Source organism: Bombina bombina, chromosome 2 (genome assembly GCF_027579735.1).
Source record: "Bombina bombina isolate aBomBom1 chromosome 2, aBomBom1.pri, whole genome shotgun sequence".
NCBI lineage: Eukaryota > Metazoa > Chordata > Amphibia > Anura > Bombinatoridae > Bombina > Bombina bombina.
Window position 1 is genome coordinate 872763047 of NC_069500.1, and position 15570 is coordinate 872778616.

At 38.8% G+C, this 15570-nt stretch overlaps 1 protein-coding gene across 1 annotated transcript in view; it reads left to right on the forward strand.

The window, feature by feature from the left end:
- HGSNAT (heparan-alpha-glucosaminide N-acetyltransferase) overlaps positions 1–15570 on the forward strand; it is a 154285-nt gene that overhangs the window by 27893 nt on the left and 110822 nt on the right. Inside the window, exon 3 of the mRNA XM_053703202.1 lies at positions 7065–7195. Coding sequence (XP_053559177.1) covers positions 7065–7195 — 131 coding nt within the window. The remainder of the gene's footprint in view (positions 1–7064; positions 7196–15570) is intronic.

A 15570-nucleotide genomic window follows, 5' to 3' on the forward strand; every position in this document is an offset into this window, starting at 1 on the left:
TTAAGGAATTTGATAATTTTGCTTTATATGTTGTTTTTTTCTATTACATATTGCAAGATATTCAAAACACTGTTCCTGTCAGGGATAGCCACAGACAAAGGCTTGAGGGACATTTTCCAAAGTACAGACCTTAGTGAAGGACACCAAGGTACATTTGAAATTAAAAACATTATTTTATACTGCTTGGTGTTATTATACTGATGCAGATACCACTGATCCTATAACCAGCCCTCCTCTGGCTATACCCATGTGCCAGTGTCACTACTGTGTCATTATATAGCGCTGGGTGTTATTATACTAATGCAGATACCACTGATCCTATAACCAGCCCTCCTCTGGCTATAACCATGAGCCAGTGTCACTACTGTGTCATTATATAGTGCTGGTTGTTATTATATTGATGCAGATACCACTGATCCTATAACCAGCCCTCCCCTGGCTATACCCATGTGCCAGTGTCATTACTGTGTCATTATATAGCGCTGGGTGTTATTATACTGATGCAGATACCACTGATCCTATAACCAACCCTCCCCTGGCTATACCCATGTGCCAGTGTCACTACTGTGTCATTATATAGTGCTGGGTGTTATTATACTGATGCAGATACCACTGATTCTATAACCAACCCTCCCCTGGCTATACCCATGTGCCAGTGTCACTACTGTGTCATTATATAGTGCTGGGTGTTATTATACTGATGCAGATACCACTGATCCTATAACCAACCCTCCTCTGGCTATACCCATGTGCCAGTGTCACTACTGTGTCATTATATAGTGCTGGGTGTTATTATACTGATGCAGATACCACTGATCCTATAACCAACCCTCCCCTGGCTATACCCATGTGCCAGTGTCACTACTGTGTCATTATATAGTGCTGGGTGTTATTATACTGATGCAGATACCACTGATTCTATAACCAACCCTCCCCTGGCTATACCCATGTGCCAGTGTCACTACTGTGTCATTATATAGTGCTGGGTGTTATTATACTGATGCAGATACCACTGATCCTATAACCAACCCTCCTCTGGCTATACCCATGTGCCAGTGTCACTACTGTGTCATTATATAGTGCTGGGTGTTATTATACTGATGCAGATACCACTGATTCTATAACCAACCCTCCCCTGGCTATACCCATGTGCCAGTGTCACTACTGTGTCATTATATAGTGCTGGGTGTTACTATACTGATGCAGACACCACTGACCCTATAACCAGCCCTTGTCTGGCTATACTCATGTGCCAGTGTCACTACTGTGTAATTATATAGTGTTGGGTGTTACTTTACTGATGCAGACACCACTGACCCTATAACCAGCCTTTGTCTGGCTATACCCATGTGCCAGTGTCACTACTGTGTCATTACATAGCGCTGGGTGTTACTATACTGATGCAGACACCACTGACCCTATAACCAGCCCTTGTCTGGCTATACTCATGTGCCAGTGTCACTACTGTGTCGTTGTATAGAGCTGGGTGTTATTATACAGATGCAGATACACATCCAGTATTTCACTCAGGCTTTATTTATATCGCTAGCAATCTCTTGACAAGCCACTAACTTTATTCACACTACATATATTTTGTTATTCTTATTATTTAATCAGAAATAAAAGATAAACTAAGGTTGTGGCGGACACTGCAAGGGCTAGTTATGGACACCAGTGTCCGTGTACGGACACCTTGCCTATCCCTGGTTCCTGTATCAAGAGATGCTGAGGGATTCCTGTTGACTACAAAAGCTAAGTTCATTTATTTTAATGTTATGAATGTTTATCTTTAGCTATGGTTTGTAATAAGTTATCATGATAAACTTTTACATGCAGAATCCATTAGTATTTATGCTTTATATATTGCTATTCTTTTTATATCTTATGTACAAGATATACTTAGAAATTTATAAGAATATTTTTCTGATTCTATTTTAAAGGCTTTGTCTGACGTCCCGCCTTCTAATAAAATTTTTAGGTCTTTTTCAAACTTCTTTTTTAGTTGATGAAGTTTCAAATGACCAACAACATAATGAATTATCCTTCTCTGATGGTGCTTTTTTTCTCATTCAGAATTTTTCTTCATCAGATATTGACACTAACAAATCTACTTTTTTATTCTTTAATAGAGTACATTTGTTCCTTGTTCAAAAGGTGTTGATTATTTTGGATATTGAAATATCTAGTTCTTTTGATTTTAAAGACTAGCTAACATTTAAATTCTGCTTATTTATCTTCTGTGGTTTCTTCAGAGGTTTTTTTCCAGTTCCTGATACTAGGGAATGGAATAGGCGGAGAATTTTCTTTTTAGTCCTTATTTAAGGTTTTTAAATTGTATTCTTTGCCGGCAGTTAGTTTTCAGTTTTGAGGAAAGATTCCCCAAGTTAATGGGGCTATCTCTACTCCTGCTAAATATACTATTATTCTTATAGCAAATAGTATTTATTTTTTTCCTTCAGATGGTCGTATCTTATTTAAGGAAAATTATTTTCAGGTACTTTTCTTAGACCTGTAATTTATTTGGCTGATGTTGCAATTGCTGCATCTTTCTGGTGGATACTTTAAGATCAAGTATCAGATTATGATTTGTTTAGCATTGTTAAAAGGACAAAATCTTCTACTTTTTTGAAGTTCAGACTAAGTGCTATTGCATTGTCTTGTTATCTTGCATTTGTTGATTATGCAAGTCCAGTGTGTTGTCTGATCCTTTAACTTGATTAACATGCTAATGATTTCATTTGTGTTGTCATTTTATTAAATATTTTTGCAAATGAGGTTTAATCTATGTCTTTAGCTATTTTAGCTAGAAGAACTTTGTGATTTCAATCTTGGAATGCTAATTTGATTTCTAAAATCCATATTTCTTTTTTTCCAAGATAATCAATTATTTGGTTCATAATTGGATTCAACTCTTTAACTGTTACTCTGGGCTTCAAGATTGAGTTCTAAGACTAAAACTTTAAAACTTTAAGCTTATATTAGTTTTCTGTTCTTTCTAAGGAACGGAATCCTGAATTCTTCCCCAAGTAACATGTTTATAATTGGAAGTTTTTTTCTTCATTCAATTAAGCCTTTTAAAAGTTCAAAGTCAGCTCCCCAAATTTGCATGTAGGTGCGGTTCTTATTCCAGCTTGGCTGGTAAGGGGCAGGTTAAGACTTTTTTGAATTTTGTTTGGTTCTAGTCGGTCCAAACTTCTTAGACTTTGGGTACAGAATAGGTTTCAGAGTAAAACCGTCTGTGAGAAGTCTTTTTTCTCTATCATATTCCAGCTATTTCAGTAAGACTAACACTTTCCTGAAGTGTGTTTCAGACCTATATGTTTTCGGTACTGGTGAAGTGTGGTTGGTCACCCGTTGGGGCTCAAGCGCTGCTCAGACCTGGAGTTTTCTGGGGTATTTATTCCAGTTTCATTTTAGGAACTGGGTTTTGGGGTTTTATTCAAGACTATTCATTGTTCCAAAGATAGAAAATCTTTTGAACTGTCATATAAGTGTACCATCTTTTAGAATGGTGTTTATATGGTCTATTCTGCCTTTTTGGTCAGTGATGGCATTATTTGTTTACAATAGATACAATAGATGCATATCTTCATTTTCTGTTTTCATTCAGATTATTTTTATTTTTTGAGATTCTCTTTTTTTGACAAGCATTACCAATTTGTTGCTTTTCCTTCTGGTCTAGCGACAGCTCTAAGAATCTTTTCAAGGTTCTCAGTGTTCCTTATTTGGACGGTATCGTGGTACTGGCTCAATCTTTTCGTTCTGCGGAATCTCATACGATTCAACTTTGTTGTTTCTTCAAGACATGGTTAGAGGATCTTTTTATCAAAAGCTCCTTGATTTCTCACACAAGGGTCACCTTTTTTAGGTTTCCAGATAGATTGTGGCAATGTTTTTTGTCTCTAACAGACAAGTGACAAGTTTATTGGGTTCCGTTTGTCGGAACCTTCAGTCTCTATTATTTCCTTCAAGTTGCTATATATGCATGGAAGTTTTAGGTTTCATGGCTGCAGCATTGGATTCGATTCCCTTTGCTCATTTCATAGGAAACCTTTCCAGTTTTTTATGCTGAATAATGGTGCAGGGATTCTAGGATATCACTTTTTATATCTTTGAATCCTAATGTTTAACTATCTTTGATTCGGAGGTTAAGATCACCATCATTTAGTTCTACAGGTCTCTTCGGTTCTTTCAACCTGGACCATGATCTCTACAGATGCGAGTCTTTTAGGTTGAGAGGCTGTCTGAGGATCTCTGTCAGCACAAGGGGTTTGGAAATCTCAGGAGGCGAGATTACCATTTGATATTTTGGAACTCCGTGCATTCTCAGAGTTCTTCAGTTGGTTTCTTTTTGAAGAAGAGATGTTTTTTCAGACAGACAATGTCACATCTGTGGCGTATGTCAATCATCAGGGTGGGACTATCAGTTTTTAGGCTGTGACAGAAGTATCTCGGATATTTGCTTGGGCTAAATCCAGCTCCTATCTAATTTCTGTGGTCCTTTTCCCAGGTATAGACAATTGGGAAGCGGATTATCTCTGTTAATCAAGCTTTACATCCGGGAGAATGGTCTCTTTACCCAGATATGTTTTTCAGATGTGAGGGCTTCTAGAAATAGATCTGATGGCATCTCATCTAAACAAGGAACTTCCCAGGGGCCTATTCAGGTCCTGGGATCCTCAGGCGGAAGTAGTGTATGCATAAACACTTCCTTGGAATTATCAATCTGCCTATATTTTTTTTCATCTCTGGTTCTTCTTTTTAGAGTGATTTTCTAAATCATCAGAGACCAATCTTTGGTGTGGCTGGTGGCTCCAGCATGGCCACACAGGTTTTGGTATATGGTTCTTGTTCGGATGTTCAGTTGCCAATCTTGGTTACTTCCATTAAGGCCAGACCTTATATCTTAACATTCGTTTTTTTCATCAGGAATTCAAATTATTAATTTGATGGTATGAAAATTTAACGCTTGGTACTTAGTCATAGAAGTTTCTCTGACTCAGTGATTAATACTATGTTGCAGGCTCGTAAATCTGTGTCTAGTAGGATTTATTATCGAGTTTGGAAGATTTACATCTCATGATGCTCTTCTTATGAATTCTCTTGGTATTCTTTTAGAATTCCTAGGATTTTATAGTTTCTTCATAAGGTTTTGTCTGCATGTTCCTTGAAAGGACAAATTTCTGCTTTTTCTTTGCTTTTTCACAGTAAGAATTGCTAAATCTTTCTGATATTCATTGTTTTGTTCAGGCTTTGGTTCGTATCAAGCCTGTCATTTAAGCCAATTTTTCCTCCTTGGAGTCTTATTTTGGTTCTGAAGGCTTTACAGGCTCTTCTGTTTGAGCATATGCTTTCTTTGGACATTAATTACTTTCATGGAAAGTATTGTTCTTTTTTGTCATCTCTTCAGCTAGAACAGTTTTTTTAATTATCTGTTCTTTCTTGTGAATCTCCTTTTTCTGATTTTTCATCAGGATAAGGTGGTTTTTGCTGTCCTCATTTCAATTTTTAACTAAAGTTGTGAATTCTAACAACATTAGTAGAGGCATTATTGTCCCTTCCTTGTGTCCTAATCCTAAGAATTCTTTGGTAAGATTCTTACATTCTTTGGATGTGGTAAGAGTTTTGAAATATTATGTTGAAGCTACTCAGATTTCAGACAGACTTCTAGTCTATTTGTTATCTTTTCTGGTTTTAGGAAAGGTCAGAAGGCTTCTGCCTTTTCTTTGGCATCTTGGTTAAAGCTTTTGATTCATCATGCTTATTTGGAGTTGGGTTAATCCCCGCCTCTGAGGATTACGGCTCATTCTACTAGGTCAGTTTCTACTTCCTGGACTTTTAAGAATGAAGCTTCTGTTGATCAGATTTGCAAAGCAATGACTTGGTCTTCTTTGCATACTTTTACTAAATTCTACCATTTTGATGTTTTCTCTTCTTCGGAAGCAGTTTTTGGTAGAATAGTACTTCAGGCAGCTGTTTCAGTTTGATTCTTCTGCTTAAATTTCAGTTTTTTTTTTTTTCATTATAAAAATTGAAACTTTTGATTTGGGTAGTGGATTAATTTTTTCAGCGGAATTGGCTGTCTTTATTTTTATCCCTCCCTCTCTAGTGACTCTTGCGTGGAAGTTCCACATCTTGGGTATCTGCTATCCCATACGTCACTAGCTCATGGACTCTTGCTAATTACATGAAAGAAAACATAATTTATGTAAGAACTTACCTGATAAATTAATTTCTTTCATATTAGCAAGAGTCCATGAGGCCCACCCTTTTTGTGGTGGTTATGATTTTTTTGTATAAAGCACAATTATTCCAATTCCTTATTGTTGATGCTTTCGCTCCTTTCTTATCACCCCACTTTTTGGCTATTCGTTAAACTGAATTGTGGGTGTGGTGAGGGGTGTATTTATAGGCATTTTAAGGTTTGGGAAGCTTTGCCCCTCCTGGTAGGAATGTATATCCCATATGTCACTAGCTCATGGACTCTTGCTAATTACATGAAAGAAATGAATTTATCAGGTAAGTTCTTACATAAATTATGTTTTTTTGACAGCTGTACCTTGCACTTCAGTTTAGCTCACATAATAGTGAACAGAATTGTTAAATTTTTGCAGTTTTTTGCACAGTTTAAAAGTTGCATAACAATAAAAACTCCAAGATGGCGGCGCCCAGTGTGAAGATGCAGAACTTTACTAACTAATAATTGTAAGGGGTTAAAATAAGAGAACGGCTTTGAAGACCGCTGCAGGCACAGGAGGAAAAACACTAGCATGGTGAGTAGTTTAATGTCCTTTTTAAACACTACACCATATAATCCTCAAGACGTGCCTACCTAGGTATGCTCTTTTGGAAAGGAGGCAAGTTTAAACAAACGATTCTAAGAGAAATAGGTAAAATTCATAATACTGTAAAGCTTTTTTTTTTTTTTTATAAATGTTGAACGCTGATTGTAAACCGCCGCAAAGAAGAGGAGATGCTTTTCTGTAACTGTGATTTATCCTTCCCCTTGATAATCTTTGGCAGAATGTTTACTTTTTTTTTTTCTTTTCTTTTTTTTGTGGCAGTGCCTGTATCAGCGTTTAGTCAATGCTGAAATTGGAAGGCATAATTCAAGTGATGTCACTGCAGTAGTTGATACTCGTCATCCCATGATGTTGCTGCTTAATGATACCATGGGAAAGAGGGAGCTCTGTCGGTAGGTAAAATAAATAATTTGCTTTATATTTTTGTTACATTTATTCTGTGTAAATAGGATTTTTTTTTTTTTTTATTATAAAACATAATTTATGCTTACCTGATAAATTCCTTTCTTCTGTAGTGCGATCAGTCCACGGGTCATCATTACTTCTGGGATATTACTCCTCCCCAACAGGAAGTGCAAGAGGATTCACCCAGCAGAGCTGCATATAGCTCCTCCCCTCTACGTCACTCCCAGTCATTCGACCAAGGACCAACGAGAAAGGAAAAGCCAAGGGTGAAGTGGTGACTGGAGTATAAATTAAAAAATATTTACCTGCCTTAAAAACAGGGCGGGCCGTGGACTGATCACACTACAGAAGAAAGGAATTTATCAGGTAAGCATAAATTATGTTTTCTTCTGTTAAGTGTGATCAGTCCACGGGTCATCATTACTTCTGGGATACCAATACCAAAGCAAAAGTACACGGATGACGGGAGGGATAGGCAGGCTCTTTATACAGAAGGAACCACTGCCTGAAGAACCTTTCTCCCAAAAATAGCCTCCGATGAAGCAAAAGTGTCAAATTTGTAAAATTTGGAAAAAGTATGAAGCGAAGACCAAGTTGCAGCCTTGCAAATCTGTTCAACAGAGGCCTCATTCTTGAAGGCCCAAGTGGAAGCCACAGCTCTAGTAGAATGAGCTGTAATTCTTTCAGGAGGCTGCTGTCCAGCAGTCTCATAAGCTAAACGAATTATGCTACGAAGCCAAAAAGAGAGGTAGCGGAAGCTTTTTGACCTCTCCTCTGCCCAGAGTAAATGACAAACAGAGAAGACGTTTGTCGAAATTCCTTAGTTGCCTGTAAGTAAAATTTTAGAGCACGGACTACATCCAGGTTGTGCAGTAGACGTTCCTTCTTTGAAGAAGGATTTGGGCATAAAGAAGGAACAACAATCTCTTGATTGATATTCCTGTTAGTAACTACCTTAGGTAAGAACCCAGGTTTAGTACGCAGGACTACCTTATCCGAATGAAAAATCAAATAAGGAGAATCACAATGTAAGGCTGATAATTCAGAGACTCTTCGAGCCGAGGAAATAGCCATTAAAAATAGAACTTTCCAAGATAACAACTTTATATCAATGGAATGAAGGGGTTCAAATGGAACGCCCTGTAAAACATTAAGAACAAGGTTTAAACTCCATGGTGGAGCAACAGTTTTAAACACAGGCTTAATTCTGGCCAAAGCCTGACAAAAAGCCTGGACGTCAGGAACTTCTGACAGACGTTTGTGTAACAGAATGGACAGAGCTGAGATCTGTCCCTTTAATGAACTAGCAGATAAACCCTTTTCTAAACCTTCTTGTAGAAAAGACAATATCCTAGGAATCCTAACCTTACTCCAAGAGTAACCTTTGGATTCACACCAATATAGGTATTTACGCCATATCTTATGGTAAATCTTTCTGGTAACAGGTTTCCTAGCCTGTATTAAGGTATCAATAACTGACTCAGAAAATCCACGTCTTGATAAAATCAAGCGTTCAATTTCCAAGCAGTCAGCTTCAGAGAAGTTAGATTTTGATGTTTGAAGGGACCCTGTATCAGAAGGTCCTGTTTCAGAGGTAGAGACCAAGGTGGACAGGATGACATGTCCACCAGGTCTGCATACCAAGTCCTGCGTGGCCACGCAGGTGCTATTAGAATCACTGATGCTCTCTCTTGTTTGATTCTGGCAATCAATCGAGGAAGCAACGGGAAGGGTGGAAACACGTAAGCCATCCTGAAGTCCCAAGGTGCTGTCAGAGCATCTATCAGGACTGCTCCTGGATCCCTGGATCTGGACCCGTAACGAGGAAGCTTGGCGTTCTGTCGAGACGCCATGAGATCTATCTCTGGTTTGCCCCAACGTCGAAGTATTTGGGCAAAGACCTCCGGATGAAGTTCCCACTCCCCCGGATGAAAAGTCTGACGACTTAAGAAATCCGCCTCCCAGTTCTCCACTCCCGGGATGTGGATTGCTGACAGGTGGCAAGAGTGAGACTCTGCCCAGCAGATTATCTTTGATACTTCCATCATAGCTAGGGAGCTTCTTGTCCCTCCCTGATGGTTGATGTAAGCTACAGTCGTGATGTTGTCCGACTGAAACCTGATGAACCCCCGAGTTGTCAACTGGGGCCAAGCCAGGAGGGCATTGAGAACTGCTCTCAATTCCAGAATGTTTATTGGCAGGAGACTCTCCTCCTGACTCCATTGTCCCTGAGCCTTCAGAGAATTCCAGACGGCACCCCAACCTAGAAGGCTGGCGTCTGTTGTTACAATTGTCCAGTCTGGTCTGCTGAATGGCATCCCCCTGGACAGATGTGGCCGAGAAAGCCACCATAGAAGAGAATTTCTGGTCTCTTGATCCAGATTCAGAGAAGGGGATAAGTCTGAGTAATCCCCATTCCACTGACTTAGCATGCACAGTTGCAGTGGTCTGAGGTGTAAGCGTGCAAAGGGTACTATGTCCATTGCCGCTACCATTAAGCCGATTACCTCCATGCATTGAGCCACTGACGGGTGTTGAATGGAATGAAGGGTGCGGCAAGCACTTTGAAGTCTTGTTAGCCTGTCCTCTGTCAGGTAAATCTTCATTTCTACAGAATCTATAAGAGTCCCCAGGAAGGGAACTCTTGTGAGTGGAACGAGTGAACTTTTCTTTTCGTTCACCTTCCATCCATGTGACCTTAGAAATGCCAGCACTAACTCTGTATGAGACTTGGCAGTTTGAAAGCTTGAAGCTTGTATCAGAATGTCGTCTAGGTATGGAGCTACCGAGATTCCCCGCGGTCTTAGTACCGCCAGAAGAGCACCCAGAACCTTTGTGAAGATTCTTGGAGCTGTAGCCAATCCGAATGGAAGAGCCACAAACTGGTAATGCCTGTCTAGGAAGGCAAACCTTAGGTACCGATAATGATCTTTGTGAATCGGTATGTGAAGGTAAGCATCTTTTAAATCTACAGTGGTCATGTATTGACCCTCTTGGATCATAGGTAAAATTGTCCGAATAGTCTCCATCTTGAACGATGGAACTCTTAGGAATTTGTTTAGGATCTTTAAGTCCAGGATTGGTCTGAAAGTTCCCTCTTTTTTGGGAACCACAAACAGATTTGAGTAAAACCCCTGTCCCTGTTCCGATCGTGGAACTGGATGGATTACTCCCATTAACAAGAGCTCTTGTACGCAGCGTAGAAACGCCTCTTTCTTTGTCTGGATTGTTGACAATCTTGACAGATGAAATCTCTCTCTTGGAGGAGAGTATTTGAAGTCCAGAAGGTATCCCTGAGATATTATCTCTAGCGCCCAGGGATCCTGAACATCTCTTGCCCAAGCCTGGGCGAAGAGAGAAAGTCTGCCCCCCACTAGATCCGATCCCGGATCGGGGGCCCTCAATTCATGCTGTTTTTGGCGGCAGCAGCAGGTTTCCTAGTCTGCTTGCCCTTGTTCCAGGACTGGTTAGGTTTCCAGCCTTGTCTGTAGCGAGCAACAGCTCCTTCCTGTTTTGGTGCAGAGGAAGTTGATGCTGCTCCTGCTTTGAAATTACGAAAGGAACGAAAATTAGACTGTCTAGTCTTGGCTTTGGCTTTGTCCTGAGGCAGGGCATGGCCTTTACCTCCTGTAATGTCAGCGATAATCTCTTTCAACCCGGGCCCGAATAAGGTCTGCCCTTTGAAAGGTATATTAAGCAATTTAGACTTAGAAGTAACATCAGCTGACCAGGATTTTAGCCACAGCGCCCTGCGTGCCTGAATGGCGAATCCTGAATTCTTCGCCGTAAGTTTAGTAAGATGTACTACGGCCTCCGAAATGAATGAATTAGATAGTTTAAGGACTCTAAGCCTGTCCGTAATGTCGTCCAGAGTAGCTGAACCAATGTTCTCTTCCAGAGACTCAATCCAGAATGCCGCTGCAGCCGTGATCGGTGCAATGCATGCAAGGGGTTGCAATATAAAACCTTGTTGAACAAACATTTTCTTAAGGTAACCCTCTAACTTTTTATCCATTGGATCTGAAAAAGCACAGCTATCCTCCACCGGGATAGTGGTACGCTTAGCTAAGGTAGAAACTGCTCCCTCCACCTTAGGGACCGTTTGCCATAAGTCCCTTGTGGTGGCGTCTATTGGAAACATTTTTCTAAATATCGGAGGGGATGAGAACGGCACACCGGGTCTATCCCACTCCTTAGTAACAATTTCAGTAAGTCTCTTAGGTATAGGAAAAACCTCAGTACTCGTCGGTACCGCAAAATATTTATCCAACCTACACATTTTCTCTGGTATTGCAACTGTGTTACAATCATTCAGAGCCGCTAACACCTCCCCTAGTAATACACGGAGGTTTTCCAGTTTAAATTTAAAATTTGAAATATCTGAATCCAGTCTGTTTGGATCAGAACCGTCACCCACAGAATGAAGTTCTCCGTCCTCATGTTCTGCCACCTGTGACGCAGTGTCTGACATGGCCCTAATATTATCAGCGCACTCTGTTCTCACCCCAGAGTGATCACGCTTACCTCTTAGTTCTGGTAATTTAGCCAAAACCTCAGTCATAACAGTAGCCATATCCTGTAATGTGATTTGTAATGGCCGCCCAGATGTACTCGGCGCTACAATATCACGCACCTCCCTCTGAGCGGGAGATGTAGGTACTGACACGTGAGGCGAGTTAGTCGGCATAACTCTCCCCTCGTTGTTTGGTGAAATTTGTTCAATTTGTACAGATTGACTTTTATGTAAAGTAGCATCAATACAGTTAGTACATAAATTTCTATTGGGCTCCACTTTGGCATTGCAAAAAATGACACAGGTATCATCCTCTGAATCAGACATGTTTAACACACTAGCAAATAAACTTGCAACTTGGAAATACAATTCAATTAGAATAATATTAAAACGTACTGTGCCTTTAAGAAGCACAGAAGATCTATGACAGTTGAAAATTAATAAATTGAAACAGTTATAGCCTCATCCTTGTAAACAACACAACTTTAGCAAAGGTTTAATCCCATTAGCAAAGATAACAAATTCTGAAAGCAGGAAACAAATTACAGAATAAACGTTTTTTATCTCAGTCAAACTATAATTCTCACAGCTCTGCTGAGAGAAATTACCTCCCTCAAAATAAGTTTTGAAGACCCCTGAGCTCTGTAGAGATGAACCGGATGAAGCAGGGAATACAATGAGTTGCTGACTGAAATATTTGATGCATAGTAAAAGCGCCAAAAAACGGCCCCTCCCCCTCACACACAGCAGTGAGGGAGAACAGAAACTGTCAGAAAAACAGATTAAGCAACTGCCAAGTGGAAAAATAGTGCCCAAACATTTATTCACTCAGTACCTCAGTAAATGAAAACGATTTTACATTCCAGCAAAAACGTTAAACATAATCTCTAGTTATTAAACAGCTTTATGTATTTTTTATCAGTGTAATTCTAGTGAAGTACCATTCCCCAGAATACTGAAGTGTAAAGTATACATACATGACATTATATCGGTATGGCAGGATTTTCTCATCAATTCCATTGTCAGAAAATAAAAACTGCTACATACCTCTATGCAGATTCATCTGCCCGCTGTCCCCTGATCTGAAGTTTACCTCACTCCTCAGATGGCCGAGAACAGCAATATGATCTTAACTACTCCGGCTAAAATCATAGCAAAACTCTGGTAGATTCTTCTTCAAACTCTGCCAGAGAGGTAATAACACACTCCGGTGCTATTTTAAAATAACAAACTTTTGATTGAAGATATAAAACTAAGTATAATCACCATAGTCCTCTCACACATCCTATCTAGTCGTTGGGTGCAAGAGAATGACTGGGAGTGACGTAGAGGGGAGGAGCTATATGCAGCTCTGCTGGGTGAATCCTCTTGCACTTCCTGTTGGGGAGGAGTAATATCCCAGAAGTAATGATGACCCGTGGACTGATCACACTTAACAGAAGAAATAATAGTTACTTTATGACACATTTGTGTGAAGCATTAGCCTACTGAATATCATCTTCCAGGTATTAGTATGTTCTGAAGTATTTCCTTCATTATGATAACTTTTTTTTTTTTTTTTTCAAAAAATATTTTTTTTTATTTGCTTTTTCTATTTTTTTAATTGATTTGTAGACCTGGAATCTATCTTGTAGATGTAAATACTTTAGGGAAGATAATTGGATATTATGTAATATTCTATACTATTTGATACTCTATTCTATTAGACGAAACTACAAATTGGGAATAGTTCAATATTTAAGGTTAGATGTAGGTGTGTGTATAATGTTATGTATCCCTTAGGATTGAATCAACACATTGGCATTGCTTTATGTAATCATTAGGCTATGGATAGGTCCATCTATATGTTGACCCATTAGTATGAGGTTAGAGGTCTAAATAGTTTTCTAAGATAATTGGTTTTGCCTTTTTCTTATGATATAATAAACCTATTTCGGCATTATCTATAAATGGTCAAATTTCAGAAAGTTTCACCTTGGCTAGAGGCACTCGGCAGGGGTGCCTTCTCTCACCCTTACTGTTTAACATTGTGATTGAACCCCTAGCTATTTATCTAAGGGAAAACATTCAGGGAATTAAGCTTGACAGTTATGAGTGTATTATTAAAGAAAGTTATAAGAGCTTTATCAGTGGTTATTAGACAATTCATATGGAATAATAAAAAAACCTAGAATATCTTTAAATAAGTTATGTTTACAAAGAGAAATGGGGGGACTTGCACTTCCAAACCTAGAATATTATAATTGGGTAATTTTAAGTAGAATAGTGGTAGAATGGATATCAGGTGTTACATATTTTACAATCCCAGAAATAGAATTACATTTTTTCCACCCCTATAATATCGTGAATATTTTACATATGCCATGGCAGAAATTACCGGTAAACATTAAAAATATAAAAACAATGGCCAATCCCATAGCAGCATGGCATAAACTATGTAAAAATCTAGGGGTAGCAAGTGGAATGTCAAAGTATTTGACAATTCAGAATAACCTAGCATTTCCAGAGGGCCCCAATTAGTCTCTTTTTCATAACTGGGATAGAAAGGGGATGAGGTTTATATATCAAATTCTGGATATTGAAAGGAAATCGGTTAAGACATTTGAAATGTTGAAAAATGATTTTTCATTACATAATAAAGATTTTTATGCCTACCTCCAAGTAAGGCATTATGTGTGTGAACTTACCAGGGAACATGGCTGGGATTGGGGATGGGAAAAGGTGGAACCTTGGCTTAAAATGGTCACTCAGGGGATATACCCCATTTCACCATGGTATAAATTAACCCTGATGCGTGAAGGTCAAAACAATCTGGAAGGTTTAAAGGGACACTGAACCCAAATTTTTTCTTTCGTGATTTAGATAGAGCATGACATTTTAAGCAACTTTCTAATTTACTCTTATTATCACATTTTCTTCATTCTCTTGGTATCTTTATTTGAAATGCAAGAATGTAAGTTTAGATGCCGGCCCATTTTTGGTGAACAACCTGGGTTGTCCTTGGTGATTGGTGGATAAATTTATCTACCAATAAAAAGTGCTGTCCAGAGTTCTGAATCCAAAAAAAGCATAGATGCCTTCTTTTTCAAATAAAGATAGTAAGAGAACGAAGAAAAATTGATAATAGGAGTAAATTAGAAAGTTGCTTAAAATTGCATGCTCTATCTGAATCACAAAAGAAAAAAATTGGGTTCAGTGTCCCTTTTAAGTAGTAAATGGAACCCCCTTGTCTTAGAAGCAGAAATGTCTATGGACAAGATAAGGGACTCAATTCTACGAGTAGCTAAAACAGCAGTCTCTGAAACTTGGAGAGAGGCACACTTAAAACTTTTATTTAAGGCGTATTACACTCCTAAAAAAAGGCGTGAAATGGGGCAATAGACAATTTAATAAATGTCTAAAGTGTTGTAAATACGCAGTTGATTTAATACATATGATATGGGATTGCCCCATAATTAGGCAATTTTGGTGACAAATTGAGTATTGGCTTGGTAGAATTACAAAGAGATTTGGTAAATTTAAGCTAGAACAAGTGTTATCTATCTCTAGAACTAGAAACTGGGGGAGAGACTGGAAGCTGGTTAATATGGCAGTTTTAGCTACCAGGAGTATAATTTTTAAGAACTGGAAGAACAATAAAAAACCTAATTTTGGAGAATGGAAGAATTTTTTAATAAAACAAGCAATTATTGAACAATCTGATATACAGGCTCATGAGGAGAAAGCAATAAGAAACTATCTAGATCAGTGGGGGAAGCTCATACAATCCCTCCCAAATACTTTCCAGGAACGGTTCATATACCCCTTTAGAAATACAGTAGAAGTTCTCACGATGACCACAGGCAGGGA